At 47.7% G+C, this 25083-nt stretch overlaps 1 protein-coding gene across 1 annotated transcript; it reads right to left on the bottom strand.

Moving 5' to 3' along the window:
• Positions 1-3004: 3004 nt before the first annotated feature.
• SNAP29 (synaptosome associated protein 29) lies at positions 3005-25022 on the bottom strand. Its single transcript, XM_032397608.1, has 5 exons — positions 24584-25022; positions 16785-16981; positions 12235-12320; positions 10050-10157; positions 3005-6247 (listed from the first exon to the last, which is right to left on the bottom strand). The coding sequence occupies exons 1-5, from the start codon at positions 24818-24820 to the stop codon at positions 6090-6092; spliced, it is 786 nt and encodes a 261-aa protein (XP_032253499.1). The 5' UTR covers positions 24821-25022; the 3' UTR covers positions 3005-6089.
• Positions 25023-25083: the final 61 nt, after the last annotated feature.

The raw sequence follows: 25083 nt of genomic DNA, 5'->3' as shown, positions 1-25083 counted from the left end.
GGTAATACCCATTCTAACAGGCATGAGGTGATATCTACCTCACTGTAGTTTTGATTTGCATTTTTCACTACTTGTTGGCCAAGAATTTCACTTTCTTGCTCTCTCTCCCTGCCTTCCTTCCTACCTTTTTTTCTTTTTTTTTTTTTAACCATTCACTTAATAAAAACCTACCGAATGCTTCCCCTGTGCCAGGCACAATGCTCTGAGTCCCAGCTTCAGAGAGCTTACATCCTAGCTTAAATGGTTTGATGATCGCATTTCTTGTTGTACATGAATAATTATGGACTTCCTTCTCATTTTAAAAGTCTCTGTGATTTTGGTTAGCATCCGCAGGAGACAAGCCACCTCTGGGCCTGTGGACTCAGGGGCCACCATCTCTGCTGCCATGGAGGTTTGTCATGTGCCGCCTCAGCTGGCCAGCTGGCTTCCCTAAATGATACTTCTGTCATAACCACAGTGGGAGCCAACAGAGGGTTTTTTAAGTGGTGGGATGACATGATCAGCATTAGCCTATCTCCGAAAACGGAAACTTGAAAACAAAACACGTTAAAAAAAAAAAAAAAGTTGAATCAACCCACAGCAGAACTTGGATTTTAAGTTAATTTCTAAGTGGCCCGTAGGCGCTGTTGGTCTCGAAGGTTCCTCTCTGGCCTTGGGGGCCTCTGTCAGGTAAGCAGTTTCCCGCACATCTGTAACGACTTGCTTCACTCCCTGCTTTGAGCCTACTTTTGAGTCGACTCCTGCCTAGGCTTTGGGTCATTCTTCCAGGAGAATTTCAAGTGCAAAGATCAACATCTCGAGGCTTCTGGCGTCTAGTGTCTATTTCCAGGGCTCAGTCATAGCTTCCTCTCACTCTCCTCGGGCCCTCTCCTTCACCTGCTCGGCTTTAATCACCACCTATAATCTGATAACTCCCAGGTCCTTTGCACCTCTCTCCCAAGCCCCAGTCCTGCATGGTGAATTCTAGCATACTAATTGTTTTCTTGTGTATTATCTTCTCTCCCATGAGAATGTGAGTTCCCTGAGAATAGGGGTTTTGGCCTGTTTTGTGCACAACCATTGGCCCAGCACCTGCAATCTGTCTGGATGTCCCAAAGCTCTTCAAATTCATTTTCCTCTGCCCATAACCCCAGACTTGCTTGTGTTTTTGTATTCCTTAAAACCATCTGCTACTAGTTCCTGTGGTCAGAAACCTGTTATCTTCAATGCCTCCCTCACTGGCAAATCCATCACTAAAGCCTGCCCTGCCTAAGGCTCACTGGGGCCCACCCCCCTCCTCACTCCCTGTCATGCTCTAGTGTGGGTCCCTTCTTCTGAACCTGAACCATTACAGAATTCTCTTTAGCCTGTTCCCAGCTTGTTCTCCTCACTGACCTAAGGGTGATTTCCCCCCTTGAAATATACATATTGGTTTGCTTTTCCCACAAAATTGGGACCATAGTGCATAATCAATTTTATGTCCATTCTTTCCCCATAATGTAAATCTTGCAAGCATCATCCTATATGCTCTGGAAACTTTCCATAACTGCAACTGTCTACCGTAGCTGGGGGTGAGCCACAATTTCTTCTATCATTTCCTTAATGAGGTCGTTTCCAGGCCTTTTTGCTCTTATAAATAATGCTGTGATTCATCTTTATGGTCCTTTCAAAATGCAAATCTGGTCATGTCACTCTCTTGCTTAGATTCTGTCAGTGCCTCCCTGTCGTGGAAGGAAGGTCAGTGTTCTCTGACTCCTTGATATGGCCCATAATGCCTTTCATCTGGGACCTGCCTACCTCCCTCATGTCTTGCCCACCCACAACCCAAACCTTAGCTGTTCCTTTACCTGCAGCTCCCAAATGAGAGCCACCTTGATTTTTTTGCTTTTGCTTCTTTCTATGTAACACCTCACCCTCGTCTTCCCAGAAAAGTCTACTGCTATGTTCAGATCCTGAGCATTCCTTATCTATAATGATGCCCAGAGGTGATATCCATTAAGCCAGAGTGGCCTTTGGGATCCAGGCAGCCAGTCCACTGACAGATATGATTTTCAAGATGGCCTAGTCCAGGCTCCAGGTGACTTCTAAGAGCTTTCGGATCTAGAAGCAATTCCTATGCCTGTGGTCAGATGTGAATGTGGAGGCAAGAGAGTGGAGCCAAGGCTAGGCTGGCCTGCTCTCCTTTCTTGGTGAACTATGGTGTTTAGAGGGGCCACAAGCCCTGATGGGATCCACTTGCAGAATACAATGGCCAGCCATCCGTCATCCTCCCACCCCTAGGAGTACCTCGTGGCACTCTAAATGGAATGGCCAACTATTACGGCCCATGGGTCAAGTGCAGTCCACCATATTTTGTACCTCCTGTGAACTAAGTGGTTTTTTTTTTTTAAAGATTTTATTTCTTTATTTGGCAGAGAGAGACACAGCGAGAGAGGGAACACAAGCAGAGGGAGTGGGAGAGGGAGAAGCAGGCTTCCCGCCAAGCAGGAGCCTGATGCGGGGCTTGATCCCAGGACCCTGGGATCATGACCTGAGCCGAAGGCAGATGCTTAACGACTGAGCCACCCAGGCGCCCCAACTAAGTGGTTTTTACATTTTTAAGTGATTGAAAAAAAATCAAAATAATCAGATTTTGTGACGTGAAAATATATAAAACTTAAATTTCAGTGTCCATAAATAAAGCTTTATTGGAACACACTCTCATTTATATATTGTCTTTGGCTGCTTTTGGTCTACGATGGAGGAGCTGAGTAGTTGTGACAGACTGACTGGCTGACGAGCCTAAAACATCGACTCTCTGGCCCTTTACCATTTGCTGAGCCCTTATCTAGACAGTGCTGCAGTGTGGTCTGGGAGGTAGGAGGCAGATCAGAAGAGCACTCTGAAAGATGAAATGAGAGGGTTTCTCAAGAAGGAAGCTTGTTTATAGGGCTTGATGGGGCAGCAAGGACCAAATATATGAAGGCTCAACATGGAGGAGCCCCTCTACCCGCTCTTTGAAAATGACTACGTGGGAGACAGAATCTGATTAAAAAAACTTCACATTTTATTTCACATAATATGGTCACTTGTTGAGTTGAAGGCATGGAGCTTAAAAGCTGTTCCGATACAGACTCTGAACAAAATGCCTCCCCTCCACCCCCGAGTACTTTTAATGACTGGCTCATCGTTGTGTACACAAGACATTTAATTATCAGACCTGAAGATGCTAACAGTGGTAACTTACAAATTCTGAGAAAAGGCCTATATAGGCAAAGTGTAAGAGTTTTTTTTTTTTTTTACTAAATTGGTGTAGTGTACTCTTAAAATGACATATTCACAAACAGAAGTTAGAAAAAGAGAAATTAAAATGCACTTATGAATTTTTTTCTTGCCACCTGAGTTAAATTCAGGTCTCCTTTCCTACAAGAATGCAAAAAAGACAAGGCAACTCCACTGGTGTTAGGTTATAGATCACTAGATGTTAGAAATAGTTTCCTCTGAAGGAGAATGCACTTATTTTTAAGTTAGTAGCACACTTCACATATTAACCACCCTAAAGTTAGAAAAGCCACTTTTTTGAAGGCACAGTTTGTTCCTAGCTCGACTGTGGAAATACAAACGTGTCTTATAGACCCCATCTGGCAAGAAGGGTGAGTTCACTGGTCTTGTCCATGGTATCAAAGCCCACCCACAGCCAACTCGGGCACCTCTGAGCATCTCCATGAGATAGATGTGTCTAGTCTGAGAGGATAAAATGTTTTCATTTTGATCACAGTCATCATGTGCAAGGATTCTGGAGGCTTGAGGTTTCCCTTTGCTCTCTGAAAATGCAAACAACTTTGCTTTATAAAGTAGAATCGACAACTGGTCCTTCATGGGCATGCGGGCAGAGGGGGAACCCAACAGAAAGAAGCTGCTGGCCAGCATGTAGCTTGGAGACAGTTCCTCAAGGCCTTCGTGAAAGAGGGTCTAAACAAGAGTGAATAAAACATGTGTAAAGTGTCAGAAGCCACATTTCTAGAAGAGGCTGTGCTTTCCTTCTATATGCTTGGGGGGAAAAAAGGAGGGGCAACTGGCTTCAATGATCTCACAAAAGACAGGGAAGGGTACAAATATCCCATGCCACTTTGCTTCAAGTCAGTGAAATCACTAATCTCATTATGCAAATGGAAGGCTGTGGAAGAGAATGTCTGGCGGTGGCCTTTACATGTATAATTTGTTTGAAAAAAATAAATTTACATCTGAGGTATAATGACTAATCTCCATGAACCTCTGCCTGATGATGATGAACAGAAAACAGCTATCATGACATACATGGAAGGCGTTAGGAAAAATCAGAAACAATCAGGAGTGGAAATGTATACACAGAGGCTATTCTGCGTTCTGGCTTCATGCTTGTCAGCAGCCTTTTTGCTGAAAGCCCTCCGAACTCATTTTGTTCGGGCTAGGTATAGGTTTAAGATTCCTTTTACCAGTTAGTCAACAGAATAATCATGATGAGCTCATCTGATAAACACCTAACCTGACTACCTCTAACTGTGTCCTCACGTACTGGGATATTCATAATGACATACATCAGACTCCACGAGGCTGGAACACGACAGAAAGTTGTACTTGCCGATGGAAGCTGTCAGTTCTGAGGAACGTCATGCATCATGGACTAGAACTTCTACAAATGAACTGCTACATAAATACTGATGCATTGTTGCAGCATTTCAGAGAGTTCCTTTCCTTTAAGGGACTTTGTTTATAGATTATAGAACCAAAGTGGTGAAGGTCACATAGACAGCACCATGTGTCAAGGCGAAACACACTGTTGTTTTAAATTTTCTGACCTAACCTTATTAAAATCAGCCCCTTTCACCGTCTTCAAAATATTGTAATTAATCTGCTTTGTACAAAGACAAGGGTCTTGTGGCTTCAATTATTCTGCTGGAGGTACCAACACAAAGACATTAATCTCGTTACAGAAATCAATTTTAATGAATGTCACTTTACAAAGAAAGAATCACTTAAAAGCATTCATTAAAATTGATTTCTGTAAGGAGATTCATGTCTTTGTGTAGAACAAGCTGGGCCAGTTAAAATGATAATGTCTGGGCTTTTTTTTTTTTTTTTTTTAAAGCCAGCAAGTCAGCATCATTGTGGCCTTCCAATCCTCCAACTGGGGTGGCAGAGAACCAAGAGATGAGTCAAGTCATCTTGCAAGAGGTCAAGAAGAATGGGTGGGAATCCTAGACGGGTCAGGAGACCCCAGGCATTGAACAAACACTGCCACCCCCGAGGCTGGGTCAAGGTGCTCCCCAAAGGGGAGGAGCACACAGTGGAGGCACGGTCTGTATGATGCTCCATTCCCACAAACCGTAGAGGGGACCCCCCCAATTGGCCCCTGGGCAGGCTTGAGATAGTGGCACATCTATCCCTAACCTTGGACAGCGACTTAGAGGTGTGAATGCATGGGGAAGCAGGGCTCACCCAATTCCCTGCGCATTTCCAGGCATCACGGTGAGCGGTGCTGATCTGAACCCCTCCTACTAAAATGCATGCCAAGGATGGAGGTCAGGAGGGAAGAGGTGACATCTGTCAACCAAATAGCAAATGCTGACACTTTCCATTTCTGAACACTAATCCTTTTCCAGGGTGTTGAGAGAATCACAGTGTGAACCTAACACTGATCCTTTTCTGGGGTTTGAGAGAATTGCAAATGTGCTCTGTGTGTGTGTGTTGGTAGGCCAAGGTGTGGGAAGGACCCCCCTGCCCCCCAACATAGAGATTGGTGGTTCCAGGATTGAAATTCTGCCCACCTCCTTCCATATGCTCGTGAAAGTGAGAAACGCAACTGTTCCTTTCATGCCAGCACGCTCATCAAAGGCCTGAGATACTCAGGGCCAGGCTACTGTGCTCAGACTAAAACTCTAAGCATTCAGTTCAGAGAACGGAGAGGCGATGGCTCTAAAAAAAAGTGGGACACACACTTCTCATAACGACATCTCCTAGGACCCACTCTATAATAACATTTGCAAACACATATTACGTTACACACTAAAACAATACAAACCAACTTTGGGGGAGTTTAAAAGATCTTTGGGCTCTTTTCATCACAACGGAGTGGAGAGCCTTCTCTGTGTTTAAAGTTGCCTGACTTTTCTTTCTGTGCTTTTTATATTGACATCTAACTTGTCCACTTTGGTTGTGAGGCGGTCAAGAATGTCATCTTGCTCCTCGATTTCCATCTGCATCCCCAGGGCTATGTCCTTCAGCCGGCCTAGTCCCACGGATAGCTCATCTGTCGGGGAGGGAAAGGACACACAGTGCTGAGTGAAGTCACAGCATCAGGGGCCGCTGCTTGTTCCGTGCCCGGTGCTCAGCAACATTCCCATCACCGAGTCCTTTTTCTCATAAGACAGGTAAAACTCTAGGGCTTTGGTTACGTTTTCCAAAACATGTGCAAGTAAAAAGAAAACCCGCTGACTCCATATAAAGTAATACGTGCTTCACGTAAAGCCACTCCTCCCCCAGATGTCTGCCCAAGATAACTGCTGTTAACACAGTCGTGTCTGTCCTTCCTGTGCTTTAAAAAACACATACAGATCTACATAATTTTTCAGCTGCCTCTGAACGTTCTAGTAGGTTGCGGCACGTTGCAAGATCAGTTAGTACCCGAGAAAAAGAGAAGTACAGAGGGGCCTAGAAAACACATTCCCTCCCCGGACCCCACGGTGAGCACCTGGGAGAGGTACGCAGGTAACCAACAGGCAGACCCGCTGGCCTGCTCTTCAGGAGCAAAAACCCCACATCAGTGGGTAGAACTCAACAGTACCAGCTTTCCTTCCTTCTGTCCTCAGCTCCCTAAAGCTAAATCAAGCAGATTTGGAGTAGCAAGCATGAGGATCCCTATTTGGAAACCTATCTGGGAGACAGACCTGGGAAGCCCCTGTCCAAAGGGAGTCCCCACACCTGGGTTACTCCTGCCCCAGGCTCCCCCCTGGAGAAGGCCGCATCCCACCCCTCCTTCCACTTTGCAGGCGGCAAGAGAAATGGGGGCTTTGTCCCTGCCTTGCCACCTGGGGTGCTCTCCCAGAAAATACATGGACTACAGATGTTCCCACTGGACCCAATGCTGTGAGGTCTTGTCACCTATGTTACGATAATTCACATTTTCCTATGTCAATTCATTCACTGCTACCACTTCTCAGATCCATGAACACACTGATGCTGTGAATGTCCTGGGGCACGACACAACCTGAATTGAGCCGGCACCACTTCCTTTGTCTACTCTGCAGCCAGGAAGAAACTGGCTGCGGAGACCCCTGCAGTCCAGGGTCCCCGTGTCAAAAGGAACAAAGGGCTGAAGGTGCTGGGTCCCTTCAGAGATGCTGCCTGGGGCCAGCCCCACGGGGACTGTGGAGCACACAACTTTTGGCAAAGGTTCAGCCCTGGCGAACCTAGAGAAGAGGAGGTGCTTCATAAGCCTTTTTGTGGCTGAATTAAAGATAAAACATTAAGTAAAGAAAGCTCAGAATACACAAACACTTGGCACTAGCACCACGAATCTAAGCAGCATCAAGTCTGTTTTTCAAACGTTGTCTTCAGCTCTACGCTTCTTGAATTTACTGACACCCGTGACCTTGCATTCCATGGAGAGTAAAGTCTGTGCGGTCACCCCAGGCCTCAGGGAGTGCGCTGGCAGTTGGGACAGAAAAGGACAAGCAATAGGTATACGGAGATTAAAAAAAAAGAGAAAGTGTGATAAAGTAAAGCCACCAGACAAGGGAGCTGCCGTCAGAGGGAGACTTGCACTGGTCCCTGAGATAAAGGCACGGGTGGGAGGTGGGGGGGAATGTGGTAAGAAGGAAGGAGCAAACTTGTGAAGGGCAGCCGGGCACAGCCTGTGTCAGTGGGCCCCATGGCTCCAGAGTGCCACCCCAGCCCTTCTCAGCATGCCGCACTGCATCCTGCTGGGACCTGCCTGCCCACGCTGTAAGTCTCGTGCCAACCGCACCACCTGAGCCCCCGGGGGTGGGCTGCACTTACTTACCCTTTCTCCCCACCTCACTCCCTGAACTCCAGGCCCCTCCATAGGTCTCCCCCTTCCCTCTCCAGCTGGCGCCAGTGACACTATTTGGGTAGGGAAACCTTCAGTGGGGAGGCCTTCAAGTCCCTCTGTATGTCTCTGGAGTGGTTCACATCCCAGCACATGCATCTTCTGCCTGAGGCCTTTGGCTCTGGAGGGCAGAGTCCAGAGGACCCAGCAAAGGGGTGGCTGCCTGCCTGGGTGTGCGGAGTGGGGAGATGGGCCTTGTCCCCTGCTGCCGGTAGGCACTGGCCACGCGGGCCTGGTGGTGATATTCACACGGAGGGCGGCAGTGGTGAGCTGTGCGGTGGGCAAATTATGGTTCTTTTATTTGTTCTTGCTTGTGTCTATTGTCTCCAATTGACGTCTTATTTCTATGGAGATCTCTTTTAGTGCTCTTTTCCCTGACTGTGTAATTCCATTTCTAGCAACCTAGGTACAAAATGCAGCCAAAGATTTGCTCATAGGAATGCCCAAGGGATTATGTGCAGGAGCGAATGATGAGAATAACCTAAGTGTCCAAGAGCAGGGCGTGGGACTGCTAAAGTGGTGCTTTTCAAAGAAATTTAATTAAGAGAAAAGAAGTTTAGGGGAGTGTTCAAAATATAAATAAAAAAGCAGGATATGGAAGTGTATATACTGAATGACATCGTACATCTGACATCGTACATCCACGTGTGTACATATGTATGTGAAAAACAGAAGGAATGACACCAAATCAGTGGCTACTACTGGACCATAGGATTCCAGGTGTTTCTTTCCTCATGGCATTTACCTAACTTCATAATTTTCTACGATGAATCTAAATACTCAGACACAAAGGCTAAATGTTGTTAAAAAGAGTGTGGATTCGCCTAACGGGCTGTCATGCTGTTCGCTCCAGGCTGCTGGAATGGCCACTGCTCTGGGCGACCCAGGGGAGGGGCCCTCAGTGTCCTTTCTGCGGGGAGACAGGAGGAGGAAGTCAGAGCATAGACACTCAATGTGCATCATCATGGGCCTCAGTTTTGTCTCCAACTAGATACCTTTAGAGCAGGGGGAGATTTTACTTGGGTCTCACCCACTTTGCCATCTCCCAACAGGGCTGGGAGACTGATAGCGACCCAGGGAACCGTGGGGGAGGTTCCTGTTCGCGGGGTGAAGGTCAGAAGAGGCAGCACATCCGAGATGCCCCTTAGAACGAACTCACGGAAACCGCTCCTCGCCTGCTCCTATGGCCCACACACACCCCCACTTGAACCTCAAGTAACTAGCTTCTCTCCCTCCGTTCAAAAGGGTACAGTGGCGACAAAACTGAAATAGTCCTGTGTTCCCTGTGTTCCCTGTGTGGTTAGAAGACGCCGGATAAGCCAGCAGGTACGTGACTCCAACAGGGTGCAGCGCATGAAAGCCACGCCCGCAGCAGGAGAAGGAGCCAACCTTCAAACAGCACGGAGCAAGGACACTCTGGGCAGAGGTGGGCAGGGGCGGGAAAGCACTCGGAGCCACAAGTGACGAGGGCAGGAGGGGTGGAGAGGCAGGCGGGGCCAGAGGCCGGGCAAGGGACCTGGAATACAAGGAACCCGGCTGTGCGGCCGTGTCTGCTGCAGTGGCCACGTGAGTGGCCCGCTCTTACCAGGTCGGGCAGTTCCCCATGGGATGTATGGGGTTGCTCATCTAACCCTCTCCCCCATCCTCAGGGGTGGGTTCTGTTCCTGTGCCCCATTCACAGAGATGACGATGGGGCTCTCATTGCCGCACTGTGCGGCCCCTCGGGGACTCCCGGTCCCTGCTGCTGTCACAGCCCAGATGAGAGGTGGGGATGGACACAAGTGGACAGACTCCGGAGAGAGAGAAGGGTGAGGTGGCCGTGACCACACTGGATTTGACAAGTGGGGAGGGAGAGGCAGACACCATGGTGTGGTCCCGAGAAACTGCTGGCCACTGGTGGGCTGGCTGGGCCCAGCACGGGCTGTCGGGAGCACAAGCGTCCTGAGTAAGTGACCTGTGGAGGCTGGCGGAGCTTCCGTCTTACCTAGATTGTTATCGATCTTCTGGTGACAGGCTCGAAGGTGTGGGTTCTTCGGGTAAGCCTCGGTACTCACGGCCGGACCGGCCCCTCCAGCGATGGGGTCTGAAATTGCTATTCATGTTTCAAAAAAAAAACAACAAGCAGGATCTGAGGCTTGTTTGTTTATCCAAACTATATATATTTTTAATTTAAATTCAATTAATTAACATATAATGTATTATGGGTTTCAGGGGTATAGGCCTGTGATTCATCAGTCTTATAATACCCAGGGCTCATTACAACACATACCCTCCCCAGTGTCCATCACCCAGTTACCCCATCCCCCCACCCCCCTCCCCTCCAGCAACCCTCAGTTTGTTTCCTATGATTAAGAGTCTCTTATGGTTTGTCTCCCTCTCTGGTTTCGTCGTTTCATTTTTTCCCTCTCTTCCCCTATGATCCTCTGACTTGTTTCTTAAATTCCACATATCAGTGAGATCATATGATAATTATCTTTTGTAGAAAGCAAAAAACTTTAAATGATCATTGATGTTAAAATAGAAGTGCATACATCTTATTTATTCATTTTTTTTTTAATGTACATTTGAGTTCTTTCAAAGTGAAAGAACCTAAATCTTCCCTAAAAGGGCTTTAAGAAAATCAAAAATCAAAATCAAAATAGCTATGTTATGGAAGTGGATGACTTTCTCTTCTTCTAGAAATGTATTTCTATGCTCTCTTTCTGCTTCAAATACAACAAGCAAGGAAAGAAGAAATGCTAAATAACGCACATTTGCCCCAAATCTTCCTTGAACTGCAGTTTCTAAATGCACACAGAAAAGCCCTATCATCCCAGTTTCTATCTTTTGGGGGAACTTCTCTTTCCAGACTTGGTGTATTTCCTCCAGCCACAACCTACTGAAGCCATTCCACACACACGGTGTCGTCTTTTTTATTTTATTTTTTTAAGGCTCTTCAGTTTTAATTTACACACCGTGCAAATTAAAACTCCCTTTAAGTCTCTGAAATCCTGACTTTTGGGTGCAGGCCTCCTACTCTACTTCTTCAGGCTATGCTGGGCTTGGACTTTCTGTGGGCCTCGCATATTTTAGTTTTCTCTCATTTCCTCCCATGGCTTTCGCCTTTCCAGACTAAACTGCAGTATCTCCATCTTTCCTGACCCCTGGCTTTTCCTCCATCAGGCCTCTCCTGAACTGTGTCAACCATGAGAGTGGTGGGTTCTGGAGCATCCAGGGCACATCCTGCTTTCCTCAAAAGGGAGCCCAGGAAGCATTCGATTCCTGGCACCATCCAATGTGCCGGGCCCTCTTCCAGGGGTCTCTGCGGGGACTCCCAGGACGCCGAAATTCCCTTCCAGATAAGGGGTGCTTCTGGGCCTATCGTTTGATAACAAGAGGATGACAGGACACCACACACAATCGACCTTGCACACCCTGTTCACGCAGCTGCTTCTCCGCCCCCTCGGGCTTCAGGGCTACATGAGTCTCCCACTGCTGTGCAGCAACTACCACACACTTACCCTTCTGTTCCTGGGCTTAGAAATCCAGGACGGGTCACACCGGGCTATAGTCGAGGTGTCAACAGGGCTGTGTTCCTCCCAGCAGCTTTTAGAAAGAATCTGATTCCTAGCCTTTTCCAGCTTCTAGAGGTTGCCTGCGTTTTTCAAGCCAGCAGCGGAGCATCTTCCAATTTTTGATCATCTCTCCTCTACCTCCCTTTCCACTTATAAAGGGGCCTTTGTGATTACACTGGGCCCAGATGGTTAACGCAGGATAATTTCCCCATCTCAAGGTCAGCTGATTAGCAACCATAATTCTCCTTTTGCCACAGAACCCAATATATTCATTGGGTCTGGGGATAACAGGTCATTTTTGGAAGGCTCTACCCCTTACCACAGAGGTTTTCCTGCAGTTGTCTTTTCACTGCTGGAAGAGTTCAGAGCTACACGGGGCAGGAACTAATGGTGGGCAGGCTCATTTTCAATGGGACACAGGCCCCCACTTCCGTATTTCATCCTCCACGGGGTGAGGGATGAGCATGCCATAACACACACACTTCCAGCTCCCTGGGAGTGGCATTGGGTCCGACACCCTTTACCCACGACAGTAGCTGGAGTCCCCGCTGTCCCCCATCCACGCCAGGGCCAATACTGGAATTCAAGTGTGGCCGAGCACAGGTCCCCACTGACCTGAGTCATTCAGCTTCCTGAGGTTTGGGTGGCTGGCCTGGTACCGTGTCTCCTGTGCTTTACTGGTACTTATGGCTTCTTTCAATCTTAGGATAAAAATTAAGAAAAGAGAACATTTAGAAAGAGAAAGTACCTATGACAATGCAGTCTTTTCAAGCAGCGCCCATGTGCAAAAAGCAAATGCCTCCTTTGACCAAAGCAGGGATATTCATCGACAGCTCCTGGGAGTACAGCCCGCAGCACGGCGAACCTCCGAGACACCTGCTTTAGAAGAGCAGCATCTGGTTAGGTGGCCCTCCTTCAGGAAAACGAGAATCCCAGGACCAGGGGGAAGAGAAGCACATGAAAGGACCAAATGGGTACTTCAGACTAGTCAGCAAACCGTGACCCATGGGCCAAATCTGGTCCACCACCTGATTTTGTACGACCACAAGCAGAGAACTGCTTTTACAGATGACCACTGGCAATGGACTGGATGACAGAGAACACTAACTTTGAACCTCCGTTAATAATTTCTTTCTTCTCATTAGTAGACCTATGTTACAAAAAATTGTACTCAATTATTCCTCTTTTCGTTTTTTTAATGCCGTCATTAAAAATTTGTTATTTTCTTGTTACGTAAGTCCCTATAAAATATCTCTGATTTTGCTTCCTGGCCCACAAAGCTTAGTCTGCCCACTCCTGCTACAGACAGGGATTTCACAAGGTAACTCAGGAGATCCTCGGACTATGCCTTAACACTCCACGCACCCCTGCGGGCATGGCAGGGGCTCCCCCGGCCCAGAAGCTGGGCCTCCCGCACAGTTTGCTCTTCTCCACTCTGCTGACCGGTGCCCTGGCCACTTCACTGGCCAAGCTGGAAACCAATCATTCTCCATGTATGCCCTCTCTCTGCACAGCTCCACTCCCAGCAAGCCATGCAAACATCCCCTCAATCCCCCCACAGATCCCCAAAATCTGGCCCCTCCTTCTGCCTTGCCTCTTTATCCTTACCTGGATGAGCCCCCGCCTTTCCAATCCTTACCCAAAGATGCCGGGCATCTTTCTAACATACCCTGCATGAACCTCTCCAATTAAAGTCCTTATTTATTTTTTGAAAGATTTATTTATTTTAGAGAAAGACAGAGAGAGAGAGAATGCGCATGTGCGTGAGGGCAAGCGGGGGGAGGGGCAGAGGGAGAGAATCTTCAAGCAGACTCCCTGCCGAGAGCAGAGCCTGATGTGGGGTTCCATCCCATATCCCATGACCTGAGCCGAAACCAAGAGTCAGATGCTGAATCGACTGAGCCACCCAGGCACCCCACTCTGGTTAAAGTCTTTTTTTTTTTTTTTTAAGATTTTTATTTATTATTTATTTGAGAGAGAGATCGAGAGAAAGCACAAGCCGGGGGGAGAGGTAGAGGGAGAAGCAGACCCCCCAGCTGAGCAGGGAGGCCGACACAGCCCAAACCCAGGACCCCAGGATCATGACCTGAGCCGAAGGCAGATGCTCAACCAACTGAGCCATCCAGGCATCCCTGGTTAAAGTCTTTAACGGCTCGCCACTGGACCCCATCAGGCTAGAGGCACTGTAGCCCCCCATAGACCCCCAGTGCTCCAGCAATGTGTAGAACAGAGCAGAGCCTCCTGAAATCTGAGGATTTCATTACTTACAAGCAGTGACTGGAGGTCTAGAACGCACAGCTGGTTTCTCTGAGCACAGTCGTGAGCCCTATGTGTTGCCTGGCCAGCGTAAGCAGCAGATGCTTGCAGCTGAGCCCACCTGCCCATTACCCAGGCTACAAACCCCAAGGCTGACTTTTTTCCTTTGTGCTCACACGTATAGAGTAGTAATACTTAAATGACAAAAACTTGGCTTCTTTGTGAAAAATGGCAAAAAAGCCAACTCTAGGGAGAGTGACAAATGGTTAAGAGAACTATAAGAAGAGTGGTGGCTCTTGGTCAGCAACCAAGTCTTGGATAAGTTAGAGAGTTTCAAATTTAGGGAGTGGTTAAATCTATGATCTGAAGGGACCTCTCCATGAGCTTTGTTTATTTTTATTTTTTATCATTTATTTATTTCATTTATTTATTCATGAGAGACAGAGAGAGACATAGGAAGAGGCAGAGGGAGAAGCAGGCTCCCCACAGAGTGGGGAGCCCAATGTGGGACTCAATCCCAGGACCCTGGGATCATGACCCGAGCCAAAGGCTGACGCTTAACCAACTGAGTCACCCAGGCACCCCTCTCCATGAGCTTTAAATGGAAATGGGAAGCAGCAGCTTATGAAGCTTTGTCAGCAAGACCAAAAATGGCTTACTAAGAAACAAAACTTCAGAAAAGGCCGAAGCGTTGGTGTAACAAGGATACACACAGGATACATATGACTTGACAGAAGTTTGAATAGGAGAAACTTATTTTAAAAGCTTCTATATCAGAATATCCCTGTATTTATGGAATAGGGGTTTTGACAGGATTACAAAGATTTACTCATTTTATAGAAACAATTACACATTACATCATAGAGTTAACCATGCTGATGTCTTAGTCCAAAGCGAACGGACATCTAAACTTCCTCTGATAACACATAAACCCTTTTAAAAAGGAGGACACAAAATATCCTTCTGATTTGTAAACTGAAAACCAAACCAAACCAAACAACAAAAAAAACATAAAATCCAAAAAACCCAACTAAATAAACAACCCCGGAAACTACCCCAATTGGGGGGAAAAAGTGACAGGTATTTGAGATCAGGGTCAAGCTGGAAAACCAGGGATGGACGGTGATTAGGACTGAGCCACAAAACAAACCAACCCTCATGACCTCGGCTAGCGTACCCACAGGCAATAGCCCCTGGGCCAACCAACCGCCTCTTCCCCTTCTGTAGTTTTCTCTCCGTAAATCCCAACAATTCACCTGCCTGGTCTTGCCGCTACATCTCAGTTCCTTCACCTGTACTTGTTTCTCCCCAGAGCCACTGTGAGGTGGAAACAGTTTCCCAGTTTCTTCCCTCCCACACCCTATGTCCTAATCTAGGTGATGGCCACACAGGTGTATACACAGTTAAGCAGTCACCCATTTAGTGAAAGTGTCAACACACACTTAAGATGCGTGCGCTTTACGGCACATCAGTTATGCCCTTAAAAAAATTTCTCTTAAAAAATCATTCTGTATTCCAGGGGCGCCTGGGTGGCTCAGTCGTTAAGTGTCTGCCTTCAGCTCAGGTCATGATCCCGGGGTCCTGGGATTGAGCCCCGCATCGGGCTCCCTGCTCAGCAGGGAGCCTGCTTTTCCCTCTCCCGCCCCCCCTGCTTCTATTCCCTCTCTCGCTGTGTCTCTCTCTGTCAAATAAATAAGTAAAATCTTTAAAAAAAAAATCGTTCTGTATTCCAGATTTAAAAGATAAACAGAGAGACCTGCGTAATAACATTTTATCAGACATTTCTCTGGGTTAAATGGAAGTAGGCTATAAAACTAAATGAACACTGTGACTGCAGCTTTGAAAACACTGAGTATGGCGGGGGGGAACTAAGTTTTGAGTTTTTGTGCTATGGTAAGGTGTAGATGTTCTATAATATGACTATATTATTTTTACAATAAAAAATAAACACAACGGTCTGAGATATGAATAGTAATCTATTTTAGCAGAAACTTGACTCTTTGTACACGTGATATTTAAATACCTGCTCAAATTACACGTATTATTTTATTATTTAACCGAAACTTTTGAGTAAAATAATCGCTAATTTTAAAATTAAAGGGCCAGACAGAATTAGATATGGAAATGTTGGATATAAAGACTTTTTTTTTAAAGGTTTTTATTTATTTGAGAGAGAGCATGAATGAGAGAGCACAAGCGGGGGGAGCAGCAGAGGGAGAGAGAGAAGCAGGCTCCCTGCTGAACAAGGACCCCGATGTGGGACTCGATCCCAAGACCCTGACCTGAGCCAAAGGCAGATGCTTAACCAACTGAGCCACCCAGGCGCCCTGGATATAAAGACTTTTTAAAGAATTTTTAAAATTCTGTGAAGTGAGGCACATTTATACTGTTTAAGCTTTCTGAGGTGAATATTCTTTCAAATTACAATTACTGGAGCAGTAATTTAATTTATTGGAGACCCAATTTATGCAGACTGGATGTCTATCAAATAAACATCATCAGGAGCGCTGGAGAAATGTTTCTTTTTTCAAAACGTGTGAAGACGAATCCCTCCCAATGAGTAACTTACAAAGATCTTGGGTCCCTTTAAGACACTAGAAGAGGCTTGAAAGTCTTGACCATTTCTTTTTTTTTTTTAAGATTTTATTTATTTATTTGACAGAAAGACAGTGAGAGAGGAAACCCAAGCAAGGGGGAGTGGGAGAGGGACAAGCAGGCCTCCCTCGGAGCAGGGAGCCCGATGCGGGGCTTGATCCCAGAAGGCTCGATCCCAGGACGCTGGGATCCTGACCTGAGCCAAAGGCAGACACTTAACGACTGAGCCACCCAGGTGCCCCGAAAGTCTTGACCATTTGCACTAACCCCCACTTTCAGCGACTTCATATCTGGATGGCTGAAGATCCACTCACCTGCTATTGGCCTGGGAGGTGAGGGTGCCATTCTGTTCGGGTGGCGTCTCTGCTGGTTTGGATTTGAAGTAATTGACGAATCCCCCAAACATGCTCTTAATGCTGTTAATGTGCTTCTGGCTGGTCTTCAAATCTTGATCCATCTTGTCCACCATCTTCTCCGTGCGTTCTAAGACACCTCGCTGACGATCGAGCTCCTGGGGAAAATGAGAGGTGATGGCATTACACCGTTTTGTAATTTTCCCCTCTGCAGGGGACCACACACAGCAGGTTTGTCATGAGCCCTCAGAGAGCACGTATGGGGACAGATGCTGCCATCTGTGAGGGAACGTTTCCCCTTCTGACAACACATTCCTTTGCCCTTCCCTGTCCTGCTTCTATTGGCTTTCTTTCGTATTTGCCCCCGAGTTCTCTTCCCTCCTGCCCACATGAGGCTGGCTCACAGGACCATGTTAAGATGCACGGGGCCTGGACTGGCGGCACATTCTTTAGCCCTCCCCCTTTCCTGGCCCCCGTGAACCTTACAGGCTTTGACCTGGTACTGCCCCCATGGACTATGGCTCTTGTACTCCCCCCTTTTCAGATATGGGATTTCCATTGGGTCACTGGAGCCACCTGGCCCTGGTCACACCTTCAAATTATTTCACAGGCTAGGTGCTGGGTCCTTTCTGGGCCCTGGTAATATCTGATTCCAACTCACCCACAGTTTCACCTTTAAAATCTCTAACAAAGGTGATTCTGTTCCAGGCCTTTGTACATGCTACTCTCTCTGCCTGTAATGATCCTCATCCAGATATTTGTACAGCTCTGCTCATTTAATTCAGGTCTCTGCTCAGAGGTCACTTCCTGAAAGAAGTCTTCCTTGAACACCTTCTCTAAAGTAGAACTTTCTCTACCCTCAACGTACCCCTCTACACCCTCAATCTACTTTAGTTTTTATAGCATGCAAGCTCCATGAGGCAGGGACCCGCTTTGTTCACTGGGTCCCCAGTGTCTCACTCAGAGCAGTGGCTTGCTGGACTGCCAAAGGACAAGTGGATGATGCTCTGTGGCCACGGGGACAGCCTAGATCATATTCCTCAAGAGCCGATGGTTCCGGGGGCGCCTGGGTGGCTCAGTCAGTTGGGTGGCTGCCTTCGGCTCAGGTCATGATCCCAGAGTCCTGGGATCGAGCACCATGTTGGCCTCCCTGCTCAGCGGGGAGCCTGCTTCCCCCTCTGCCCCTCCCCCTGTTCATGTTCTCTCTCTCAAATAAATAAATCTTAAAAAAAAAAAAAAAGAGCTGATGGTTCCGACGGTGCATGTGAACTCACCACCACAGTAACACTAACACCTTCCTTTCTTCGTGCCAAACTTATTTTGCCCCTATCTCAGGCCATTCCAGCTGTGTTCCTTCTCTGTGACCAACCTTTCCAGCCCGGAGACTCTCAAGCTTTTCCTGTTTGACTTCATGAGGCAGTCCCTGCCCTCCACCACCTTTTGAATCTTCCAACCCTGCATTTGTCTGTGGCTCAGCAGTTACATTACCTGTGGCAGACAATCTTTAGAGATTTCTCTCTTAATACCTTAAAACAGAATCATGAACAATTTTTGAATAAACGCCTCCGACAATTGAAGGATAAAAAGGAAAAATATACATAATGGGTTTATTAGAGCCCGTTTTACTTATAAAAGCGTTAATAGAAAGCTTTTAGAACATTTAGGGACCCAACAAGTAATCTGAGCTCTCAATGTTTATAGTGGATGAAATTTTAAAATATAATGTATAGGCAGAAAACAAAAAAACCTTTGGAAATAAACTTAGAATTGCTGAGCTTTACAGCTTTGAACGTTTAAGTGTTTTTCACCAGCTCATGAGACACGTCTGAAGAAACCATTAGGTTCTTTTAAACAAAAGGAAAAATCTTTTCTAGACCGTGTCATTCTTGCAAATGCCTGGACTATGTCAAAACTCAGTTTTAGAAGAAAAAAAAAACAGTTGCTAATTTATCTAGAGTTTTCTCCTTTTTCCAATACCTCAGGTTTGTCATCTTCATGTCCATTCTGAGGTAAGTCTTTCCTGGAATAAGGCAAGGCTCTAAATTAGGGTTAAAATGATTTTCTCCAGCATTTACGTGTTTTTTGAGTTGATATATTGCCAACAGCCCAGTCCCACCACCTGATTTCCCCTGCTGCAGAAGATGAAGAACATGAAGCAGGAGAGGTGCCTGGCTGCCCGGGGTGGGTGCTGGCCAGGGCTCTGTCACACCAGGAGCCAGGTCCTCGGCCTCCCTGACAGTGAGGTCTCTCGTGGTGGCTCATCTCACCAACCACCTGCCCTCTTGCTTCGGCCTCTCGACCTTAATTTGGAGAGTAGCAGCAGTAACAAGTAGCTGACAAAACCTTCCCCAATTCACAGTGAGATCTTATTTTCTTCTGTTCACAAGTGACACAGTCTCTCAAACTCCGAGTCTGCATCACTGCGCTGACTTGGTAAGGAAACCAAACGTCTCACTTAGATGTTACAATCAAAGTGAAGAGAAATCTGTGACGGTGGCAGGCCAGGGAAGTGAGCGCTGTTCTGGTCTCTGGAAGTTTCTGTGAGCTGGAAGCTGGTGTTCACTGGAGGTGATCTGGTCAGGAGGCCAGCAGAGGAGGAACTTCTGCTGAAATCCATCCCCTGAGGCAGAAGAAAGGACCAGGCTCCAAGTGCTTGGTTCTAACTAACGAGGAAGAAGGGCTTGGCAGAGCAAATACCAGGAGTGCCAGGGTGGGAAGGACAAGCTAGGCAGACCCTGCACCAGCCATTACAAAGGCAGGCCTCAAATACTCCAGTCCCCAGGCATCTTCCTGTCCCCCAAAAGGGAGGCCATGCATATCATCATTGGTCCCTGGGATAATGGAGATCATGGAAAGACAAGGGCGGCTATGAGGGGAGGGAGCTCCAGAGAGTACCCTCAGTGTAAAGGGCACACATGCAAAGCTCAGATGTTAGCATTACAGGTGATCCACCCCCCTCCCCCACCTTAAGCGCTAAAAGGAGTTTTCTGTAAGTTAAACAGGAAAAAAGAAAATGGTCAGAGAAAAAAAATCTGGTTGGGCCAGTGGTACTCTGCTGAGCAACAGCACAGAGAGAGGGGGTGTCTCAATTCCCCTTTGGTTTGTGGCTTTTTGTCAAACAAGGATTCCTGATAAAGCAAGAGAATGCAAAAGACGGGGCGCCTGGGTGGCTCAGTTGGTTAAGCGTCTGCCTTCGGCTCGGGTCATGATCCCAGGGTCCTGGGATGGAGCCCCGCATCAGGCTCCCTGCTCCGCGGGAAGCCTGCTTCTCCCTCTCCCACTTCCCCTGCTTGTGTTCCCTTTCTTGCTGTGTCTCTCTCTGTCAAATAAATAAATAAGATCTTCAAAAAAAAGGAGAGAGAGAATGCAAAAGACAGCTGAAGACCCTGTGAGGGTATACTCTGTCCTACATGGGGCGACTTCTGGCCAGATGGATTATGTCCCCGGGCCCTGTGAGAATGTGAACATATCAGGGACTCCCTGCTGATAGAGGACACACACCGAAGGACAGAGGTGTGCAAGATACCCACCAACAAGTATTACTCTGCCAGCCACTGTTCCAGGTGCTAGGGATTCAGGGGTGAACTAACCAGCCCCAGATCTCTGCCCTGCCAGAACTTACAGTCTTGGTGGAGGATTCAGTGAGTCAAGTTTCATTTCACTTTTCATTTGTTGACAACCCTGTGGTGCTGGGAATCTAGAGTGGGGGAGGAAGAAAAGAAAGCTATCCTACACATACACGATGGCCACTCTGCCAGTAGGGGCTCCTTGCCTGGCTTAAGGGGGAGTCAGGGAGGCTCCCCAATGGGGTGGCGTTGAAGGGGAAACTGAAAGCTGAGAAGTTAGGTAGGCAAAGGGTTGGGGGGTGGGGTAAGAGATCAGGGCAGAGGGAGCAGCCCATGTGCACAGCAGTCCTGGGCCACGGGGCCAGCTGGGGGAACTGAGAGAGGAAGAGGAACATGAGCATGAGATGAGGGAGCAGGCAGGATGCCAGGCAGGACCCAGCAGGCATTGGAGAGGGCAGCAGTGACCACCAGATCCCAATTCCAATTCACAGCTGATACATCTCATAAGGTCAGTTGGGCCTGGTTGTCTTCCCTGACCAGGTCAGGCCCTGAGATTCAGAAGGAAAATGTCAGTGCTAAGGTTCCTGTACTGAACTCATAATTAAACTCAGGGATCCAGGGCGCCTGGGTGGCTCAGTTGGTTAAGCGACTGCCTTCGGCTCAGGTCATGATCCTGGAGTCCCTGGATCGAGTCCCACATCGGGCTCCCTGCTCGGCAGGGAGTCTGCTTCTCCCTCTGACCCTCCCCCCTCTCATGTGCTCTCTCTCTCATTCTCTCTCTCAAATAAATAAATAAATAAATCTTAAAAACCAAGAAAAACAAAAAAACTCAGGGATCCAATAATAAGTAGGTGGAGGTCAATCTGGAGTCAATAAGCTGAACCTAGAAACCTGAAGTTCATCTCCTTCATGTCACTCCCTTTCCAGGACAACACACATGCGTAAGCGCCGGCAGGGACACATGAGCATGGAATATGCTCAAACTGGGGCTTTGTCTCACTGTAGTAGTATGGAGTGGATTCAAAAACACAAACGGAGTCTTAGGTTGCATGAAAAACCACCAAGGGCAAAGGCAGTGATGCTGGTGCTCTTTAGTGCCTGAGTGCAGGCTGACCCAGGCTCACTAAGGACTAACTCAGCAGGCCTGGGCTGTCCACACCCTCTATGTTCCAAAGAAAGGCCTTGCCTGGCTCCTGGCCCTTATAATACCATGATAAGAGTATCTTTGTTTATCTGAGTCCTTAGGCTAGGCCAGATAGTTTATGCTAATAGTGTGATTTAGGTGGGGGCCTTCAGCCACATGCTTGACCTCTGAATGGGTTAAACAGTAAGGTCTGCCAGTCGGGCAGGTGGTCAGCCATGCCTACGTGGTCGTGTGATGGCCTACCAAACACCACTCCCGTCCCATTGATGTTACTGTGCCAGCCATTCAGGCCCTGGTCTAACATTTATTGCTGGACTCCCCTGAAATGAGATCCCAGGCTTCACAAAACTGTACAGGAGCATGCTCAGCTGCCAGAGGGGACAAGGAACTCTGGGAAGCCATGTCTCCACAGGCTTGCCCAAACGTGCAAACAACCCAAATGCCTATCATTAGAGGACTGGCTACATAAATACAAGTCATCCATTCAGTGGAATACGACACAGCCATAAAAACAACAATAACAAAAAGATCAGTGCATTATATATTACTAGGGACTAACCTCCAATCCTATTAAAAAATGTACAGACTAGAATATATAGAATGCATCCACTTAAGTTAAAATTAAAAAAAAAAGACAGAAAGAAAAAGGAAAGGACTATAGCTATGTCTCTATCCATAGAATATCTTCACAAGGACACTGAAGGAACTGATGGTAACTGGCTGCCATGGGAGCAGAGGGGTGGGAGGAAACTTCCTACTCTTCTGTACGTTTTAAATTTTGAACTATGTGATTGGATATCGCTTCACAAAAGCTAAACCTTAGATAAAAGAAAGAATAAATAAATCACACTTGCAAAACAGAAGAGCTGAGTGGCCTACAAGTCTCTCCACGGTTCTGGACTGTGCTTACCAGGCCAGTTAACTAGGAACTGCTCTGCTCTAACTCTGTCCCTTGGCAGTCATAACCTGTGGCTATACTCTTTGTGAGAAATAAACCTTGTCAGGTTTCACAGGAGGAGGACGACTCTCCTTCACTTCGGATGACCTAAGTAATTTTCCTACTTCTGCCAAGCTGGAACTATCTTCCCAAACTAATATTTGTACATTCCTAAGCCTCTATAAAAACCTATCATGTTTTCGCACAGCTCAGCGCTGGGTCTCTAAGTAGGGAGGTTAGCAGGTGACTTTGGTCTGCTGGAAGTCACACTGTACACTGAGTGGCAGGAAGAGCTCACCAGCCCCAACCTCAGCCCCATTCCCATCCCCATTCTGACTGGAATCAAAGACTGATTCAAAGGCAGTTTGGAGAGTACAGAGTGGGGTGGGGAGGGGGTGCTGACCATTCCGGCCTCCCAGGGCCTCTGATGACTGGGAACTGACTCAATCCTGGAAAAATTCAGTGTCACCATACCGATGATGACAGTGCCTGTCACCTGCCCAGTCATGATCATACTGCACCTCTCAGAACAACACCAACTGAGCCCAGTCCAAGCCTCACAGGCCTGAGGTATCACTCTGCCTCTGTTCTCACCGTCCCCCTTGCATAGAGAGAAGGGCCTTTGGGAGCAGCATGGGGGGCAGGGGTGTCACCACAATCCACGTGAAACCATTCACCTCTAATATGTTTTTGAGTCTCCTTCCCTCTGAAGGACAGATTTTCCCCTGCCCATGAAAGGCTCCTAAGCTGCCTCCTCTGGGCCTTTTCTTTGAATATATCCTGTGCATCACTTCCCTACTGGAGCCCAGGAACCCTGTGGTGGGGCCAGTGTCTTTGCACCGCTCCTCTCTGCCCTATGAACATTCCTCCTACCCTTCTTCCTCTCCCTCCTCCTCACTCCTGTCTAAATCTTAGCCTTAAAAGCCAGATTCGAGTTTCTCCGCTGCCATGACATCCTACTTTGTATCATTCTGATTTCCTATTTCATTTGTTCTCACTGTTTCCAGAGATGTCCCTTCAAACAGTTCTTACTTGGCTTCCTTGGACCTGGGACCCTCAAGTAACTCCTCCACTAGGGCCCTAAGACCTTAGGCAATCCTCCCAAATCTTAGTCAGCATTTGCCATTTAGACTCAAACATAGGAATCCAGTAGATATAAGATGTGAGAATTACAGCTAAACTTTCTTAAGGAAGCCAAAGATAGGAAAATGGGCCAATGAGGGATACTGTACTGTAACAGTGGGGAAGGAAACGGAAGTGGGGAAGGAAAATAACCAGGAAAGCGGCAATGGGGATATGACCCAGACGACTATTTGAGAAATTAATCAACATACCTCAAACTGCCCAAGATCGTAAGTGATCAGGTCAGAATGAACTCTGCCAGAGAAAAGAGTTACAAAGAGACCCATGGAGGAAGACAACACTTCAGCTTCCAGTACTAAGTTTCAAAGCTACAAATGCTTTAGATTAATGTTAGCTGATATACCAATGATCTACTATTACATTTTTTAAAACTTAAAAAAAAAAAAAAATGCCCAAACAAAACCATTTCATTAGTGGGCTGAGGAAGAAATGTGGTGCCTAAGAAAGAACAATCCTCACATAGGGTTCCTGAAATCTCCCATGGGTGGAGAGACGAACTGACAAGGGGGGATCGGAGAAATGGACTGTCACAAACCATATGCTATCTAGGACATCTTCATTTGGATTTGGGAAGTAAAAGTTAGGCCCTAGACTTGACCAAACTTGGGCTATGGCTTACTCAGCAGCTGCCCAGACAGACCTCATCACCTCTACCGGTGAGGTGAAGCGGTCAGTGATAGGAAAAAACTCAAGGCCCATTTGCTCTGATGCTTCACACACCAGCAGGTACAATCCTCACCCATTCTGGGTCACTCGGGGAGGGATGGTTAAAGCTCTGGATCTGGGATTCTGAGCAGGTAATTATAAGAAACAGACACTCCATTTCCCTAACCCGAGCTCTACTAATAGCTAAGGAATATTACAGGGGTAAACTGCCTCTTTCAAGTACTCAACTTTGTATAGGTAACGTTTCTTGACCTCGTGTGACAATTCAGCCTAGTTGGGCCGTCCTGCCCTGCTCCAGACTCACCTCGGCAGAGGCGACGCCGACCCTCTCGGACTCGTATACGAGGGACAGGGACCTGTCAGTGCTGGCGGCCGCGGCCTGGGCCCTGCGCATCACCTCCTGCCGCAGGTACTGCTGCCTGTCCACGGGCGCTCCGGGTCCATCGGGGAGGTCGCGGTCGTCCTTCCACACGGCCGGCCGGGCACCCTCATCCTCCGCATCGTCGTCGAATGGGTTGTAGCTTTTGGGGTAGGCCGACATGGTGCCGGCGCTCGTCTGGGTCTGGACAGGAGAAGGAGGAACGTGGCCAAGGCGAGGAACGGCCTTTCCGGGCCCGCAGGGATCCAGGCCGACCTCCCGAGGCCCTCGGGAAGCGCCCACCGCTCTGCAGCCCCGCAGCTCCGCGGCCCGCACTCCAGCGCCGCGCTACTCCCCTCCACCCCGCAGTCGCGGAGCGAACTCCTTCCGCCTGTCTCGCGCGGGAGGCCCCGCCTCCGGAGCTGACCATCTTATCCCGCGGCTTG

This window comes from Phoca vitulina, unplaced genomic scaffold (assembly GCF_004348235.1).
Source record: "Phoca vitulina isolate PV1807 unplaced genomic scaffold, GSC_HSeal_1.0 scaffold100, whole genome shotgun sequence".
NCBI classification, from domain to species: domain Eukaryota; kingdom Metazoa; phylum Chordata; class Mammalia; order Carnivora; family Phocidae; genus Phoca; species Phoca vitulina.
This window is presented reverse-complemented; position numbering and strand designations above follow the sequence as displayed.